The sequence below is a fragment of the Choristoneura fumiferana genome, chromosome 26 (genome assembly GCF_025370935.1).
Source record: "Choristoneura fumiferana chromosome 26, NRCan_CFum_1, whole genome shotgun sequence".
Lineage (NCBI taxonomy): Eukaryota > Metazoa > Arthropoda > Insecta > Lepidoptera > Tortricidae > Choristoneura > Choristoneura fumiferana.
The window spans coordinates 10,175,725-10,195,592 of NC_133497.1; the positions used below are offsets into that span (position 1 = coordinate 10,175,725).

General features: G+C 40.6%; 2 protein-coding genes across 2 annotated transcripts; one reads left to right on the forward strand and one right to left on the reverse strand.

The window, feature by feature from the left end:
- The first annotated feature begins 496 nt into the window (after nucleotides 1-496).
- LOC141442782 (aldo-keto reductase 1B-like) lies at nucleotides 497-16,751 on the forward strand. The gene is made up of 7 exons (XM_074107896.1): nucleotides 497-683; nucleotides 3,921-4,063; nucleotides 9,557-9,698; nucleotides 12,027-12,218; nucleotides 12,930-13,129; nucleotides 14,659-14,814; nucleotides 16,601-16,751. Exons 1-7 carry the CDS (start codon nucleotides 612-614, stop codon nucleotides 16,638-16,640), a joined length of 945 nt encoding a protein of 314 aa, XP_073963997.1. The 5' UTR covers nucleotides 497-611; the 3' UTR covers nucleotides 16,641-16,751.
- A 375-nt stretch (nucleotides 16,752-17,126) lies between these two features.
- On the reverse strand, nucleotides 17,127-18,015 carry LOC141443147 (uncharacterized). The gene is made up of 2 exons (XM_074108357.1): nucleotides 17,900-18,015; nucleotides 17,127-17,492 (listed from the first exon to the last, which is right to left on the reverse strand). The coding sequence occupies exons 1-2, from the start codon at nucleotides 17,924-17,926 to the stop codon at nucleotides 17,127-17,129; spliced, it is 393 nt and encodes a 130-aa protein (XP_073964458.1). The 5' UTR covers nucleotides 17,927-18,015.
- Between the last annotated feature and the right edge of the window lie 1,853 nt (nucleotides 18,016-19,868).

The following is a 19,868-nucleotide window of genomic DNA, read 5'->3' on the forward strand; positions in this document are numbered from 1 at the left end:
ACGGTAGTTTCATGTTCATAATAATAATAACAATAGAAAACCATAACCTAGTCAAATAACTCGCCCCTCGCCATTCCCGCCACAAAGGTGCCCATAACGCTTGCGGCATTTCCTCGTTGGATAGCCTTCGATCATCAGTAATCGTTCATCAAAGTGGATAGCTATGGACAGCCTTTGCACCAGAAATGACTCGGAGCGAGGGTCCTCCCCTTTTTGCCTGAGTCGACGGCCCAAATCACCTACAAAATTATTGTAATTGTTTTTATTAATTCTCTGACATGTTTATGTAATTTTAGCTTCACATTTGGACGATAAATTTTGCATGCTTTAAAATAGCTAAGTGTGTGTTCTACAACACGAATAACTAACATCAATGTAATCCCACGCTTAATGCAAATAAATTCAATTTCATTTCAAAAAAAAAACCTCGCGTCGCGCTAGTGGAACCGCCGACAAATACCTAATCATACATACCTCGTGTCTATAAATAGCAGCCGCATGGTGCCCCTCCATTCGCCTGCCGAAACTCGACGTGGGAACTCGCCATTATTGTATTATTTTACATGTACCGGTGATTAAATATTGTTGCAAATTTAATAAATATAGTGAATATGGCTGTCAGTGTACCCGTGATTTTTAACAATGGGAAGACTTGCCCGGTTATTGGATTGGGTACTTGGAAGGTGAGGCAAAAAAAAACATGTGTTTTATGTACGACTAGCTTTTGTGCGCGGCTTCGTCAGCGTGAAATTTGGTTATCGCGCGTTGCATTCTGCGATAAAAAGTAGCCATGTCATTTTATGGCCCATAAACTATCTCTATGCCAAAAATAACGTCGATCCGTGGCTCCGTTTCGACACGAAAGACGGACAAACATACAATATTTCTTTAAAAAAGCGTCGGTTGGAAAAGCAAAAAAAAAATACGTCTTAACTCTTGACTATCTTTAAACAGTAAAAGTTAGGTAGGCTGTATGTCTTAGAGAAATTAACTTCATTTGAACTGTAAGTAATAATTAAAGTTAACGGAAATAGAATATAACACGGTGTATAGTAAGTATACACTGAAAATGGGTAAAACATCACTTGCGTGACTTGTCTCAAACATAAATAATTAAAAAGTGCCTACGTTGCATGTTGCATCTAGGTAACAGCTGAATTTAAACAAAAAAACATTGTAATTTATGTGATTTCCCACACTCAATGATGCAGCCACTAAAGAAGCCATTGTAGCCCAGTGATGAGACCTTGAACACGGAGGTTGAGGTCCCGGATTCGATTCCCAGACGGGACAGATTATACCTATGAAAAATACGATTTTTTGTTTCTCGAGTCTTGGCTGTTTAGAATGTATTTTTTAGGGTGTTATCCGTTGTCTACTTAGTATCTAATCTACCCATAACACGAGGGATTTATTCGTCGATATGGATCCTTCGATGTAGTTCAAAAAATTTAGTCATAATATTTGACATCTCTTTTTTAGGAGACGTGACCATTAAAAATTTCAGCAGGTTTCAACGGAAAAAAAAAATATGACTAACAAAAATTATGACAAACATTACATTATGAAGTTCCCAATCCGCACTGGGCCGCGTGGGAACTATGGCCCAGCCCTCTTGTTCTGAGAGGAGGCCTGTGCCCAGCAGTGGGACGTATATAGGCTGGGATGATTACATTATGAAATGACTTATAAAATTACGGCAGTCGAAAGGATTTGCTTTCTTTAGGACTGGTGTCAAGTGTCCCGTGAAAACCAAACTAACCAACAAAAAGTTGGACTCCGACTTTGTCACTTAAAAGTTCAATATCTCAAAAACGGCTGAACCGATTGTGATGAAACATGTCTAAGAACCATCGCTAGAAAACCTGCTTTCAATTAAAAAATACCGCATTCAAATTGATCCATCCGTTTAAGAGCTACGCTTCAGCCGTTTTTAAGTGTTATGCCGTGTTATGGGTAGATTAGATACCTACTAAGTAGAACGGATAACACCCTAAAAATACATTCTAAAACAGCCAAGACTCGAGAAGGTACACAGACAGACTTATAACACCCCCTCTTTTCGCGTCGGGGGAATGTCGATGGTCGGGGGTTAAAAATAGCAAACATTATTGTATATTCAGGAGTTGTCGAACTATGGATTGCGATGGCACAGAGTTTGCGGCAGAATCCTAGGGGCCTCGCGAAGTGGTACACTTAGGTCACCTGCACATCTAGATTTAATAAATAAGCAAGTATTTTCCCGTACAGTACAGTGGAGGTACAGTGTAGGGTGTAGGGTTCCGTATTAGGGCGTTTTAGGGTTCCGTACCTCAAAAGGAAACAACGGAACCCTTATAGGATCACTTTTGTCCGTCTGTCTGTCTGTCAAGACCCCTTTTCTCGGGAACGCGTGGAGATATCAAGCTGAAATTTATATCAAATACTGAGGTCTACTGTCCCTTGGAGCTGTGAAAAAATCAAACTTCTAAGCCAACGCAATCAAACGATGCAGCCGTTTATGCTGCAAATTTCCGCAAATTTTCGCAACTCGCAAGGGAATTAAAACCTACAGGGTACTTCCCGTGAACTCGATCTTGAAATTTGGTACGAAGAGGTAATATACTTAACACAACCAACTAGAAAAGCCTGAAAATCTTGTTTTTTTTTCATGTCTGTCTGTAAATATCGACGTCAAATTTAATCTGACCCTACACTGCGTACATTTTGCTTAAGAGTAGGGCTCTACATAAACTGGATGTGTGCACGGAAAAGGCGAGAAATATCTTCAAGACACGATTCCCGTTTACTTACATACCTATAAATGTGAACGGAGCCCTCGGTGCGCGAGTACGACTCGCACTTGCCCGGTTTTTTAGGTACAGTCACCAGCATTAATATCTGCCACAGTGGAAAAATATCTGACACGTCCTTCCGGCCCTAGAAATAGAGTCATATCAGATATTTATGCACGCTTATTGTATCAGATATTGGTGCTGGTGACTGTACCTACTTAAAATTATCAATAGGCCAACATTACCAATAGATATAAAATATAAAATGAACAAATACTTACAGGCCGCTATTGGAAAAGGGCGTTTCGAATTATTGATTTTGCAATCACAGGCTATCGGCGATGTATGATCTAAGCCTGTGGGCTGTGGGGGCAATTGTATGAATAGGGTAAAGGGTAACTGATGCATAGTATGTATCTTTAAACAAGGGGGGCGGGAAAGTAGGTCGCTAAAGCGAATATCTCGAAGTTCTTTCTAAAACCCCGGGTTCGATTCCCGTGTCGGGGCAGATATTTGTATGAAAAATACGAATGTTTGTTCTCGGGTCTTGGGTGTTTCATATGTGTTGTCTCTCCATGTATCTATCTATATAATTATATTTATCCGTTGCTTAGTACCCATAACACAAGCTTTGCTAAGCTTACTTTGGGACTAGGTCAATTGGTGTGAATTGTCCCGTGATATTTATTTATTTATTTTAAAACAGTTTCGTTTTATGGTGGTGATTAAGTATCAAATAAAAGCTCAGATGAATCGATTTTGATAAAACATGTCTAAGAACCATCGCTGAAAACCATGCTTTCAAATAAAAAAACCGCATTCAAATTGGTTCACCCGTTTAAGAGCTACGGTACCACAGACAGACACACTGACATACAGACACACATAGCGGTCAAACAACACCCCTCTTTTTTCGACGCGGGTTAAAAATTTAATTTTTACCAAAAACTTATTTTCCTTATCTCTAGAATTTAATCTAGAATCTAGGCATGGTTTGATTGACAGATATAGATTACACTAGATAACCTCAATCTGTATGAAAAACAACCGTGTCACTTTTTTATATCTACTGTAATCTACTGGACTGCTACTGTAATGTGTAATCTATATCTGTGGTTTGATTTATGGTTATATTATATGTTTCAGTCGAAGCCGGGCGAAGTGACGCAAGCTGTCAAAGACGCCATCGACGTTGGGTACCGCCACATCGACTGCGCCCACATCTACGGCAACGAGAAAGAGGTGGGGGAGGCCTTGGCCGCCAAGTTCGCTGAAGGTGTTGTTAAGAGGTAAGCATCATTTTGTCATCGTCAATCTTTCCACTACGGCACTTGTCTCACCGCCAGCGAGGAAACGATTGGCTATCGACTATTTTCTCGCTCAAGAAACGAACAAAAAATATAAGATCCTGTGTGAGTAAAAGAGACACATATATTAATAGTTAATCGCTGGCTGTTCACACTGTCGGCGAGAACTCGCTCTTACATCTTTTGTCGCAGCGACAAGAGCTATAATTATGCTGATAGATACTCGCTCAGCGATGTCAGCTTGGCGGACGCCCCGCACGAGCGAGTCGAGTGGAGCGAGTAATCGCCCGTCGCACGCGAACACGCGCTTACAGCCGAGCGACAAAACTACACTCGCTTCTCGCTGCTCGCCCACTCGTTTCTAGTTACTCGCTCTACTCGCTTCTCGCTCATCGTCGGCGGTGGGACAAGTGCCTACTTCAGGGTTTCTTAACCTCCTGCGGCCCACCAAACAACAAAATATGACATCGAAATTTAAAACTAAATGTAAAGTTGAATTTACTTTTTTGTAAATTTGAATGATACAGAGAAAAAAAGATATAAGTTATATTGCTAACAATATGTACAGTTAAGGGCAAAGATATCGACACGGCTAAAGTTACAAAAATATGTATACACGGCCAAAATGCTAAGTACATAAAGTCGTGTATATATTTTTGTAACTTTGGCCGTGTCGATATATTTGCCCTTGACTGTACTAGTATTATCACTTTGAACCCAAGGAAGTTAAAGTGGGGTCCACAAACCCCTTAGGGGGTCCGTAGCATGTGTACCGTGGGTCCGCAGTAGGTCAGTAAACATATTTATTAGAAATTTTCCAAAAATATTTTATGACAGCAGGGGTCCGCGGACGAGTTTAAATTGTGAAAGTGGTTCGTGACTGCAAAAAGTTAAGGAACCCTGCTCTAATTGGCCTAAAGCTGCGTTTCCACCAATAATGAGCGAGGATGTGTTGTTGTAAACTAGGTTAGGTTTTTATAATATTTTTATTTTGTTTGTACTATTTTGTATTTTACTATAAAATTATTGTAAAAACTTAAACTAAGAATGTAAATAAATAAAGGACCAGACGGCCTAGTGGTTAGAGAACCTGCCTACGAAGCTTGAGGTCCCGGGTTCGATTCCCGTGTCGAGGCAGATATTTGTATGAAAAATACGAATGTTTGTTCTCGGGTCTTGGGTGTTTAATATGTATTTAAGTATGTATCTATCTATATAATTATATTTATCCGTTCCTTAGTACCCTAACACAAGCTTTGCCAAGCTTACTTTGGGACTAGGTCAATTGGTGTGAATGGTCCCGTGATATTTAAAAAAAAATATTAAAGGAAAATAATAATAAATTCATTTATTTTGGGCATTTTCGGGCAACTTGGCCCATACAATAAATACCTTACAGACAAACATACATATTTATAAGCAAAAATATTTAAAACTAATTTGGTGACAAAACTGCGTGACCTCGTTGAGTCACCGTCCCCGCGTCGCATAAAGCTCATTCTTCGCAACACATCCTCCATCGGCGAAAATCGACTATCACGCATCTGATAACCAGTTCAGAGTTCAGCAGCAGACTATAAAATAATACAATAACTCTTTATTTCACACCAACACAAGCAAGCAGTACATAAAACACAGGGATATACTTATACAGACATTTTTTTTATTAAATATTATTAACAACGCAAATGAGGGTTGAAAATCAAGAAATAACTTCATCATCATCATCATCATGTCAGCCGAAAGACGTCCACTGCTGGACAAGGCCTCCCCCAAGGCTCTCCACTCAGACCGGTCTTGTGCTTCCCACATCCACCGCGATCCCGCGATCTTAACCACGTCGTCGCTCCATCTTGTTGGAGGCATACCGACAGCTCAAACTAAAAAAAAAACGAAATAACTTATAACTAATAACAAATAACTAAAAAAAAGAAAAAAAAATCTTAAAATAAGAAATAACTTAAGCTTTGGTAAATAAGTAATATCGTAACAACGGTGTTATAATGTACCTATTATTTATTTACAATCACGCCTATGACAGCTTGCCTATTTGCTCGAAAAGTGTTTATTAAAACTAATTTTAGTCAATTTGTTTTGAATATCTTCACTCTTTTGATAAACGGTTTTTAGGGTTCCGTAGCCAATTTTTTCATCAAACCCATACGTGGTTTCTATGGATAGGTCTTGAAAATGATATTGAGGTTTCTTATATCATTTTTTTCTAAACTGAATAGTTTGCGCGAGAGACACTTCCAAAGTGATAAAATATGCCCCCCCCCCCCCCCCCCCCTGTAACTTCTAAAATAAGAGAATGATAAAACTAAAAAAAATGTATGGTGTAATATGTGATGTGTGTATGATGTATGTGTATATGTATGTGTATGATGTATGATGCAGACTTCCATCAAAAATTGGTTTGAACGAGATCTATTAAGTAGTTTTTTTAATACGTCATAAATCGTAAACCGCAATTTACCTTTCATTCAATCAACTCAAATAAAAAAAAAAATCACGGAACCCTCGGTGCGCGAGTCCGACTCGCACTTGCCCGATTTTTTATTCCAACTGATAGTTTTTAATATAGATAATGCAATGCCTTGCCTTGGTAGCCTTGCCTACTATTTTTGTTCATGGCTACCTGGGAAGTAGGTATGATCAGCTAGGTGAGTAAATAAAGGCTATATTAGCTTATTATCTATTCTGTGACACTGTGGAAATGGAGACAGGGTCAGACTTAGAGGTGTGGAGACCTTGGGGCAACAGAGGAATGGGGACCCCGAAAACTATTTAATATATTATTTACTAAATTGTTTGTACAAATTACTATAGGCAAAGGTAAACCAGCGAAAAAAAATCAAAGAAAAAGTTGTTTACTAGTGTACTCGTCGGAATAAAAAAAAAGTAGGAAGATTCTATGTTGGAGCCTGTACCCCGAATACCCTCCCTAAATGCGGCCCTGGGTCACAGAATAAGTAATCCTGGGTGGAGAAACTGCATGAACACACATTTCTGGCATAAACATAACTATCATAAAGTCGCGGGTGAACAAAGTAATCGTTTTAGTTCTTAGGTAAGTATTATTTTATACCTACTTCTTTTAGTTTGCCAGTTCGTAAATATCCGTCTACGGTTTAGCTCATCAATATTGACTGTTTAAACAACTGTCGGTATATGAATATTAAAGTCGTTTCGTTACGCATTTACTGAATATTTAAATACTTAGTTTACCATTGTAATTTTACCTCAATGATTAAACATCTTTAACTCTACCTACTTACTATAAATATGCTGCCTCTCATATTAGAAATATTTATTTTCAGAACAATACAGGTCCAACTATAAAAAAGGTATATTATGTACAATAAAATTAAATAAACTAAAACTATATTAAATCTAAAAATGGACCCTGCGGCATGGTACCAAAGATGCTGGCAGCATTTCCCCGCTGGATCGCAAGACTGATGCGTTGAGCGAGGAAACTGCCAGCTCTTCGGTCTGCTGTGGTATCTCTGAGTCTCTTTGATAGATCTTTGAAGAGACTCAGAGTGCCAGGGCCCCACGGACCAAGGGTCTCGACGCCGAAAGGTACAAAATAATAATAATAATCATTATTACGTATAACTATTCCGTCCAAACCCGATCCTGATCCTAAACTTTCCTATCAAAATTCCGTAATATTTTTTGATTAAATTCCGCTCCGTTGCCTCACTTTGACATTGGCACAATCTTCGTTCTATCCAAACTTGTAATTTGCCATTAAAAAAAAAAAAAAAAAAAAACTACCTACTACAATTTTTTATTAAAAACAACCCTAGATTAACCTTCAAGAACCTAGGGCGCAAATAATCACTTTTTTTTAAAGGAGAGACGTATTAAATAAGTGTTTTATCTAGTATCTTTATTGGATTTTTTTATTGAAAGAATACTCTTTTAGATGGGTCGGTATAAACTCTAACACTATGAGATAAGGAAAGATCAGTTTGACAGAAAAACTGCATTTATAGTAATGTAAAACAATATCTTTACATACTTTTTTATACCTATTTAGTGTGTTCGATTATACATTGTTTGTGTAAATTGTCCAAGTGTGTTGTTGTATTTTATTCAATACAAACGATATATTTTTACCCGACATGTTGCTATTTATTACGGTCAAGGTAGGTATAATACTGTGTTAAAGGTAGAGACCTCGTAGAGATCTGGGGCTGTTTCGCCACCCATTAATTAATTTTATTTGCCGGATTAATGTGATACCGTCTCCGTCTATTCGAACAAAACAATCAGATTATGATTGGTTTTTTGGAGTCTTTTTGTATTTTTTATTTCAACTCCAAATTTGTTACTTATACGGGTATCCCGTGAATCCATATCGAAAATACAAATTGAGACATGGATGCACAGAAAAACCAGAAAAAGAGACCAGCGCTGGGAATCGAACCCAGGCCCTCGCCTCAGCAATCCGTGCTGCGTGCTATAACCCCTACACCACCGCTGGACAGGAGTGCTGCTGCATAAGTAGCGTAGTAGAAATAAGCAATCTGAGATATGTATGCATAGGAAAAATTCGTGTCTAGATTCCTGTCCAGCGGTGGTGTAGGGGTTATAGCACGCAGCACGGATTGCTGAGGACCTGGGTTCGATTCCCAGCGCAGCGCAGGTCTCAGTATGTATTTTCGAAAACAAACAGAGACGGCATCACATTTATCCGTCAATTAATTTAATAAGTGGATGGTGAAACAGCAGGCAAATGTCCTTGTGTGTTGTGGTTTAAAATAGTGGCCAAATTTGGGGCAGGCGTTGTGGTCATGAAGTTATTAACACCTTCGCTGATAACGGCGACCTTGCGGTAATTTACGTTCCATTGTTTTTTTAACACGTCCGATAACACAGAAGTTGTTCAAACACGTCGCGATCATGCCACTTATTATATCATAGATTGGCGAGTGTACAGTCAAGGAAATTAAATCACTACCCAAGGTGGAGCTTTGTGCTACTAATGTCATATTGACATTCCATACATCTGCTTAAGACATCCATGACAAAAATAATTATGAAAAGGTTCCACCCTGGGAAGTAAATTAATTTCCTTGACTGTACATAATATCGATCTTAGGTAACGCCTAGGTACATAAGTTATGTGAAGGACTTTTTAACCGCCAATATTTTCTAGACAATTTTTTTCCGAATTAGCTGTAGATTTTGATGTTGTTTTTAAATTAAAATAAAATGATGCCGTAAACTGCTTCAACTTTGCCCTCTGGCCCCAACATTGTCTTATTCGAATTACAGTCGATAACTTAGCACTCTTATAGGTTTTAAACGTTTATCTACACGGGAATCATTATTACGGGGGGATAAAAGTTAAAAAACCTAGAAGGGTGCTAGTTATCGACTCTAAATCGAATCAGGCAATGTTGGGGCAAATCCGACCCAATTTCGACTTGATTCGCTATCTATCTGTAAGTGTTGTTCCAGGGAAGACCTATTCATCACGTCGAAGCTGTGGTGCACCCACCACCGGCCCGACCTGGTGGAGGGCGCCGCCAGGACCTCGCTGCGAAACCTGGGGCTGGAGTACCTGGACCTGTATCTGATACACTGGCCGCAAGCTTACAAGGTACGTGGAGGCGGACAACTTTACAATTCAATGAGGGCTACCCACAGATATAAATTACACTAGATTACGCAAATGCCGTGGTGGCCTAGTGGTTTGACCTATCGCCTCTCAAGCAGAGGGTCGTGGGTTCAAACCCCGGCTCGCACCTCTGAGTTTTTCGAAATTCATGTGCGGAATTCAATTTGAAATTTACCACGAGCTTTGCGGTGAAGGAAAACATCGTGAGGAAACCTGCACAAACCTGCGAAGCAATTCAATGGTTCGTGTGATGTTCCCAATCCGCACTGGGCCCGCGTGGGAACTATGGCCCAAGCCCTCTTGTTCTGAGAGGAGGCCTGTGCCCAGCAGTGGGACGTATATAGGCTGGGATGATGATGACGCAAATGCATCTAATTCGCGTGTCCGAACCCCGACCAAACGTCGGGGTTGGCCCCATACAAAGACTGACCGCTAACTGACTAATCATGACTAGTGACTGACTCGAGCCCCACGGCATATTTGAATCGATTTTGCGCGGCCATCGGGGAATTCACATCGCTAATTCGCTCTTGAGACGTCACAGTACATATAAAAAAGTAACACTGTTGATTTTCATACAGATTGAGGTGTTTGCGTTATCTAGTGTAATCTATATCTGTGGCGCTACCGTTTTCGCGCTCACCAGTTGGCGCCACTGTAGACAAAGGTCCTACCTAAAGTATAGTGGTAATAGTTTGTTATTACTGGCGTGAAAACAAAATTTGCATTTAAAATCATATTTTATACCTTAAAACCGTACCATAAAAATATCGAGCATGCCACAGTGTTGCGTAGTCCCGTTTTGTTCGGAAAAAGGGAGGAGAAAGGTTTCTGAAAGATAAAACTGTCTCAAAACACAGACTTTCCTTGCCCCGTAACGCATATTTGCCATACATAAATAATTACATTCAGGTATTGCAAAATATTCACAAAATTATTCTAATTATAAATAAACCCGTGTAGCTCACCAGAGCTCACCCAAAAACAGTGGCATTTTTTGACATTTCAGAGATCTTAAGCTACACTAGCGCCTCTAGCGGCGATTTCATACGCGATAGCCCACATTCCCTATTATCGAAGGTTATGTGGTCACACATGGGTCAAACCCAATAACTAGATAACTAGAAACTTCTACGTAAAAATTAATTATAAACAAACAAAATAATATATACAATAATTAACAGAAATAAAAAAGAATTAAACTAACTTACTCCGATTCTAAAAATGTATATTTACAAATATCACCCAAGTCGTTGCTATTGGGCAGGGTGCCCATAAGGCTGGCTGCGTTTCCTCGTTGTATGGCAATGCCAATACGTTGACCGAGGAAAGAGCCAGCCCTATGGTCACCAGTCGAACGGGCTTCTTTAAAAAAAAAATAGTTTTTTTTGCTTCGGGACCCCACGGACCAAGGGTTTCAACAGAAAAGGCCGCAAATATGAAATTGTTTGCCAAACTTCTACGTGTTCTATTTTCAACAGTTATTTTGACTTAGTGTGCGTTTCCACCGAAGATGTGTTGCGAGGAATTTGTTTTTCATGAACCAATAAACGTTTCATTTACATCCTCGCACAGCAAAGCTCTAATGGAAACAATTGAGCGGACCGAGGCCGACGCAGATAAAAGCATTTCTTTTAGTTCATGATAGACACATTCCTCGCCTCATATCCTCGCCCATCTCTGCATAGGCGTATACAGGGTGGAAAGTTGAGACGGGGCAGCAATACTGAGTTAAGACACTAACTTTATGTAAAATGTTCAGTTTTTAGTTGTCTACATACTGTTTAAGTTTCTTTAAGCATAAGGATTCATATTCGTAAAAAAACAACATGCGAAAGTTTCACTTTGCAAATACTTAGTACCCTACGAACTGTATGGAAAAAGTTTGATTTGTGGGTGTTCTAGTACTCTAACCTTAGTTGGTCTCAGAGAGTGTTTCAATCCTTGATAGAAATGGAACCGATTGGCATTAAAAAAAAGTTATTTTCTCGCTGACTGTACTTTTTATCAAAAATTTGTGAATGTCAATTGGCATCACTTAAAAAGTTAGTACAGGTCCAAAGTTAATAAATCTAGTAGCTGCCCTTGCTGCCTCAACTTTCCATCCTGTATAGAGGGGGGGGGGCGTGCCCACCCCCAGTATGGTCCAGTGCCCACCCCAGGATGTTGGGCTATTGATATCATTACACAAAAATCCAGACCAGGCCCCCCTAGAAAATAACTGGTGGAAAGTGGAAACGCAGCCAAAGGCGGCTTATAAAGAGGGAGCGAGTAAAGAGATAAAGATTTAACATAACATTTCGTATGCAGGAAGACGGCGAACTATTCCCCCAAGAGGACGGCAAGACCCAGTATTCCGACGTGGACTACGTAGCCACCTGGTGCGCCATGGAGTCGCTGGTGGAGCTCGGCTTGGCCAAAAGCATCGGCATCTCCAACTTCAACAAGAGCCAGATCGAACGGGTGCTGGCTGTGGCCAAGATCAAACCTGTAGTCAACCAGGTCAGTCCTTATACCTATTTTGAACATTAAACTTGGCATCACACTTCTTGACCACATCTCCAATTCTGAAACGGACTGGAGTTGTGGATGTGGGCAGGAGGGTAACACGATTTAAGTGGAGATGGGCGGGACACTTGGCGAGACGCACTGACAAGAGGTGGTCAAAAGCAGATACGGAGCGGTGGACAAGATTGGGTCGAAGAACGGTGGGCAGACCGCCGGCCCGTTGGTCGGATAACATCTGGCAGTCGGTTGGTAAACTGTGGATGAGACTAGCACAGGACCGGGCAAAGTGGCGTGAAAATTAAGAGGCCTTTACAGCAGTGGGTGGGTGTGGGCTGATTTGATTGGTTGAAACTTGGTGCGCCATGGAGTCGCTGGTGGAGCTGGGGCTGACCAGGAGCATGCGCGTCTCCAATTTCAATAAGAGCGAGATCGAACGCGTGCTGGTTGTGACCAAGATCAAGCCTGTGCGGTCAACCAGGTCAGTCCACTAGGACTGCCTAAGGTTGGTTCAACCAGAGATGTGTGAGGATGTGTTGCGAGGATTGTGTTTCTCATGGACCAATAGAAACGCTTCATTTACCTATCCTCGAACAGCACATCTCTGGTGGAAACAGCTGAGCGGAGCGTCTTTTTTCCACCTTCCACTACCTTCGTGACGAATGGGAAGACCATAAAGTATGTTTTGACCGTTTCAAACCCTTCCAGATCGAAGTCCACCCGTACCTGAACCAGCAGAAGCTCTTTGACTTCTGCAAGTCCCACGACATCGCGGTGACGGCGTACTCGCCGCTCGGCTCGCCCGACCGGCCCTGGGCTAAGCCGGGCGACCCCCAGCTGCTCCAGGACCCGAGACTCCAGGCCATAGCTGACCGGTACAACAAGACTGTCGCGCAGCTGCTCATCAGGTACTGTATCCTTAAGCCACACAAAACCATTCCAAAGTGAAATAAATTCACGATGACTCGCAACTTAATCCAGCATGTTTCGGGACATGTAGGACAAAAAGTGGCCTAAAGCTTGAAACGCACTGACAGCGGAGGCGGTACCGGTTGTAATATTCGAGCTAACATGAAAGAGTCCGCATAGAATACCGCGCTGGAAATAAAAGTTGTGCGGTATTCTATGCAGACTCTTTCATGTTAGCTCAAATAATACAACCGCTACCGCCACCGCGCCGCGCCGCACCTCTCTGCCACCGCTTGCACAGTCGTTTTCATCCAATGAGGGTTTTCACAGAGGCGAAATATCGCTAGATGGCGTTAGTATCGTGAGGTCCGTTTGACGTTTGCTTGTGATTGGCTCATTTAGTTATTATTATTATTATTATTTTTATTTGACTGGATGGCAAACGAGCAAATGGGTCTCCTGATGGTAAGAGATCACCACCGCCCATAAACATCTGCAACACCAGGGGTATTTCAGACGCGTTGCCAACCTAGAGGCCTAAGATGGGATACCTCACGTGCCAGTAATTTCACCGGCTGTCTTACTCTCCACGCCGAAACACAACAGTGTAAGCACTGCTGCTTCACGGCAGGATTAGCGAGCAAGATGGTGGTAGCAATCCGGGCGGACCTTGCACAAGGTCCTACCACCTGCAAAGTATTAGTATTTACGATACTAACGCCATCTAGCGATATTTCGCCTCTGTGAAAACCCTCATTGTCAAAAATGGTGAATTTGATCGTGAGCAGCCGTGCGTAAGTGAGACAATACGACCTCGGGGATTCGTATTGCCATCAGAAAACAGTTTTTAGCATTTAGACGACCAGATGGCCTAGTGGTTAGAGAGCCTGACTACGAAGCTTGAGGTCCCGGGTTCGATTCCCGTGTCGGGACAGATATTTGTATGAAAAATATGAATGTTTGTTCGGGTCTTGGGTGTTAGTTAACTATGTATTTAAGTATGTATCTATCTATATAATTATATTTATCCGTTGCTTAGTACCCATAACACAAGCTTTGCTAGGCTTACTTTGGGACTAGGTCAATTGGTGTGAATTGTCCCGTAATATTTATATTTATTTATTTATTATTTATTTATTATTAAACTAAACTCCATTTATTTTAAAGTTTGAAACTTAACGGTAAACTTTGCACACGTTTTTAAATGAAAGAACAAAAGTATTTAAAATTGTGTTAACATCTTTATTAAAAACATAATAAATACCGCTAATTACACGTAGGTATTTTTAGTCCATTTGTGTTCGAAATACCGAGAAACGTGTGTTACAATTTGACCGTTATTTCAAACCTTAAATTAAATGGAGTATACCTACCGTGAGACTCATTCATATAATTGATAGTCTATCGGATAATATAACATGTTTGAAATTGAGTTTAGCTCGACATTTAATATGAAAAAGTTACTGAAATACAAGTGCGTTTTAATTTTAGGCTAGATGTATTGATTATTTTTTATTTATCCTTGCAGGTACGCGATCGATCGCGGCATGATCGTGATTCCCAAGTCCGTCACCAAGGCGCGCATCCAGCAGAACTTCAACGTGTTCGACTTCAAGCTCGCGCCCGAAGATGTCGCCGCCGTCGCTGCGCTGGAGTGCAACGGCCGGCTCTGCTCTATGAGCGAGTGAGTATAAGTCAAGTTTTTATAGGGAATATTACTGCAATTTTCTCCCGTCAGAGTGCAGCACTAGCACAAAACCGTAAACAGTTTTTTGAGCATCTTAAATTCCATAATATCATATTGTTTCATTTAAATTTTTGGAAATATAGCTATATCGTTACTATCGATGTAAATATCATGTTATTTTGTTACTAATAAATATATCATGATTTTTAAAGGTACTAATACTCTTTGGTCATGGCGACAAAATATAAGAGAAGTGACGTTGTCATGAGTTTGCGCTAGTGCCTAATATGCGCTAATTTTATGCATAAATTTTGTAGAATTATAGTACATTGTGTTTGAAGGCGGTAAATAAGGAATTACGAACGAGAGTCTATTAGAAGCCCGAAGTCGAAGACTAAGGGCTTTAATGAGTCGATGTTCGTAATTCTAGTACCGCCCGTGCGACATACAATGTTTTTCATCACATTTGCGAGTAAAATTGTATATTTGTAAGAGAAAACTAATATTTATTATTCGATACCGCTGATTGCGCTCTTGGCAGTGCCAGCTCCCCGCCGCGCTGCCCGTCCGCAGCATGTGCATGTCGTGCGTGTGCAGCGCGCGCACGGAGCAGCAGCACACCATGCAGTAACAAACTCATTTACCGACCTTGGGCTTCATGGCATGAAAATTAGTACGGGCAATGACTCATTTACCGACCACGGGCTTCATGACAAGCACATTAAGGTCTAGGGTTTTATTTGGGGGGTTGCAACCAAGGTAGCCTGCACGTTACGACACTGTTTACGAGCAAGTGTGATGAAAATTATTTTGTTCACTGATAGTCCAAGATCCGATATTAAAAATAGTAAATCATCTTCTATTTGATAATTACAAAATTTAAACGTAACGTAATATATTTACTTTTAAATTGCTAATGGGTTGCCTAGCCAAATCCGATTCTTTTAGATTTATATATTAAATCTAAACTATAGCATTTTGGCAACCATGGTTATGGATTCGTTTGTAAAACATAATATATCTAAGTCGTGTTTGTCAAACAGGCATAATTAATATATCCTCATCAGTTATGTTTTTTTTTAACGATAGTTAATTTATTTTATATAAGTAACAATAGGTTATTTGTATAAGTACCTATATTTAAGATTGATTTTTGGAGTCTTTTTGTATTATTTATTTCAACTCCAATTTTTTGTTACTTTTACGTTCATCTCGTAAAACCCATATCGAAAATACAAACTGAAATATAGATGCAGCGGTCCAACTGTGGTGTAGCGGTATAGCACGTGGCACGGAATGCCGAGGACCTGGGTTCGATTCCCAGCGCTGGTCTTATTTTCTAGTTTTTATGTGCATTTACTTTTAAGCAGTAACTAATATTTTGCTATCGATCCTCTGGGTTGTGTGGCATAATATCAGTGTCTTGCTCCTATGAGACATGTTGATCACTCAGCCATAGCCCTTTTGTACTGCTGCGCACCCAAAAAAATATATAGGTAAAATGTTTATTTTTACTGTACGACTTTTATGCCTTTAAGTACATCCCTGGTAACATTTTGCCTAATAATATATATTATTAAAGTTGCTTGCAAGTAATGCCTGTATAATATAAAACAAAATAAAGGTAACTAAAACTACATACAAACTAAAATTATAAATAAAAAAGCTGCCCAAAATCACTGCCAGGTGGTAAGGTGCCCAGAAGGCTGGCAGCATTACCACGCTGTATGGCAATGCTTAATCTATGCCTTTAAGTACTTCAAATTGTTATCATTTGTTCCAGCACCGACCACCCGCACTACCCGTTCCACGACGAGTTCTAAAGCGTCACTGAAGACGTAAGCTGTAGCCACACATCACGCGTTACCAAATTAAAAAAACAATGCACAAGCTGCACTATTTATAAGTTATTTAATAAATTGTTAATTTGAAAACTTGTATTTTATTTAGTAACAAATTTATCATTTGCTTCTCTGAAAGATAAAATCCGCAACGAGACTATCCGACATACAAATAAGGTCATCGACATAGCTCAGAGAATTTGCAAGTTGAAGTGGCAGGAGGCTGGTTATATCTGACGAAGAACCGACAACGAGTTCTTAAATGAAGACCGCGTCTTGGCAAACGTAGTTAGGACGCCCTCCGGCCAGGTGGAGTGACGATCTGCGATAGGCTGCCGGTAGATGCTGGATCCGTCGCGCCGAAGACAGGGCGCAATGGCATTCATTGAGGGAGGCTTATGTGCAGCAGTAGAGTGCTATAGGCTAATGATAAATGCAAAATTTATTGTAAAAAATATAACAAATTTATTAAACGCATTTAACCGCCATGGCCTCACGCAACAACTGTAATATCTTAATTCTAACGCCTACAACCTGTTGTAACGGCAGCGAGCGCATTAACGGCGCCAGTGACAGGCAGAAATGCGTGTGCCCATCCACTGACTGCCCCAAGACGGCTTCTGAATCGGATTCGTACTCCGGCTGCGGATTCGGCGGATCTAATCCGTGCTGAAAGCGTCTTATATTGCGTTGGTGTATGTTTTGGCTGTTTAATTGTTTCTTAGGTTTTTCTGTCTGTGACGTCTCGAGCTCTGCTGAATTGACGTACATGAGAGGGTTTTCTGCGACGGGATCCTCTTCGACTCCGTCTCCATCTATGTATTGTTCGCTTAACTGAAACCGGGAAATAAACTCGTACATTCACTAGCACTAATATCTGGCACAACAAAGTTTGCAGAAATATCTGATACGTCTCTAGACGAGTCAGATATTTTTACACGCTCCTTGGCAGACATTAATGAAGTGACAAAGTTGAAGAAGCTTATAGACGAACGAATGTTTAGTTAACAGAAGGTAAGTTTTTGTTTGATCATTTACAAGCTTTTATTTTAATCTCACAAGTCGAATTCAACCCAGTTCTAGAGGTCGGATTGACTTGAAATGTGGTACAAATACGTATTGTGGAGTGGATAACAGCAGATACGGTCAGCAAGAAGCTTGTATTGAAAGGAAGTTGGAAGTTGCTAGTATGTCTATCGTTCATTTATTTCATTGTAAATTACAATATAATAACCACTTACCTCGTCAACATTGTCTGGGTAGCTCATCAGATCTGCATACTCGTACCTGCCCTCACCCCTCTCTCTCCTCTTGGCGCGCGCGTCCCTCAGCGCTTGCCATTTGCGACGCGTCCACTCGGCGGACAATCAAAGGGATCACTAGACAAAAACGTGAGGCGACCGCGACGTCACAAGATTGGTCGACGTCCCGCCTACAGCGCCATCTAGCGCCACCGACACCTAGCGACATCTAGCGGCACTTCTGCGCGTAACTAGACCGAAAACTTTAGGCATTCCAAATTAGAAGCCTGTTTAATCTTTTTCATCACACTTGCTCGTAAACAGTGTCGTAACATGCAGGCTACCTTGGTTGCAACCCCCAAATAAAACCCTCGACCTTAATGTGCTTGTCATGAAACCCGTGGTCGGTAAATGAGTCACTGCGCGTACAAATTTTCTTTTCATGAAGCCCGAGGTCGGTAAAGAGTCCGTGTCCGTACTGGAGCGCGCGCGCGCGCTGCTGCGCATGGTGCAGCAGCAGGACCACATGCACACGCGGCTCAGGCACATGCTGAGGTAGGGGGAGGGCGGCGCTGCCAAGAGCGCAGCCTAAGGTATCGCCAATATTTGGAACAATTATATTTTTTCTTTTAGAAATATAAAATTTTACTCGCAAATGTGATGAAAAACATTGTATGTCGCACGGGCGGTACTAGAATTACGAACATCGACTCATTAAAGCCCTCAGTCTTCGACTTCGGCTTCTAATAGACTCTCGTTCGTAATTCCTTATTTACCGCCCTTAAGACACAATGTACTATATAATTTAAGACTTTACCCGCACACGTAAACTACTCCTACATTCTCATGATAATTACTAGAAACACCCAAAAAAAATTAACAAATTTCATGTTAGTCCTAGCGGTTAAGATTACGAGATTTTAAGATCCCGAGAGTATCGGGATAAAAAGTAATTTTAATATTTAGTTTAGTTTAACATTTTCCTGCAGCCCATAGTAAGTAAGTAAGTAAAGGGAGTTGAGGTTGCTGGCTATAGAGATCCATCGGCACTCAGCGTCATGTTTACTAAAAGTAGAGCTAAACTTTCCTCGTTGCAAGTCTTTGTCGCTCTCGAGGAGCGCAATCATTGTGGCTTTTTGAGCTAACGAAGGATAAGTTCTCTTTTTCTTTAAAGTGCATAATTTGTTATTTCAACCCGTTTTTGTAATTGATTATCTTATTTTTTTTAAGTTCTATTTTGATGAGATTGTTAATCGAGATTCGTATACGTAATTCGAGATAGCTCGTATCGACAATCTCGAATGAATGAGGGCTATCGTTTTTTGTCTCACTAGATGGCGCACTGTTGCGTGAGGTTTTTAAGTATGGCTTTCAAAGTCTGTTAATACGGCGTGAAAACAAAGTTTAGATTAAAATCATATTTAATACACCTTAAAACCGTACCATAAAAATATCGAGCATGCCACAGTGTTGCATAGTCCCCGTTTTGTTCGAAAAAAAGGGAGGACAAAGGTTTCCGAGACACAAAATTGTCTCAAAACACAGACATTCATCGCCCCGGAACGCATATTTGCCATAATTAAATTCAGATATTACAAAATATTCTCAATTTTTTTCTAATTATAAATAAACCCGCGTAGCTCACTCAAAAACTATGAGATTTGACATTTCGGAGACCTCACGCTACACTAGCGCCTCTAGTGGCGAATTCATTTGCGATAACCCTCATTACGATACCTCCTACGTATACTGGTACAAGTGACAAATTTCTGATTTTTAGTTTTTTTGCATTTTTGTGATTAATATTTCCTTATTTACCTACCACACAAAAATTTGGACGGATATTCCTATTAGTTTTGGAAATAAAGTGACGTATATGAATGCATCTAACACCGTTTTGCTAATCGGTACAACGTATACTGAGGCAACCGACATGCACCACTATACGCGGCACCGATATTGTCGCGGG

Excerpts from the sequence above, each read along its gene's own strand:
- LOC141443147 (XM_074108357.1), bottom strand. The coding sequence starts at position 17,926 with ATGAGCTACCCAGACAATGTTGACGAG. Across the intron at positions 17,493-17,899 it reads ACCCAGACAATGTTGACGAG|TTAAGCGAACAATACATAGA; the intron begins GTAAGTGGTTAT and ends TCCCGGTTTCAG.
- LOC141442782 (XM_074107896.1), top strand. The coding sequence starts at position 612 with ATGGCTGTCAGTGTACCCGTGATTTTTAACAATGGGAAGACTTGCCCG. Across the intron at positions 684-3,920 it reads TTGGATTGGGTACTTGGAAG|TCGAAGCCGGGCGAAGTGAC; the intron begins GTGAGGCAAAAA and ends TATATGTTTCAG. Across the intron at positions 4,064-9,556 it reads GCTGAAGGTGTTGTTAAGAG|GGAAGACCTATTCATCACGT; the intron begins GTAAGCATCATT and ends GTGTTGTTCCAG.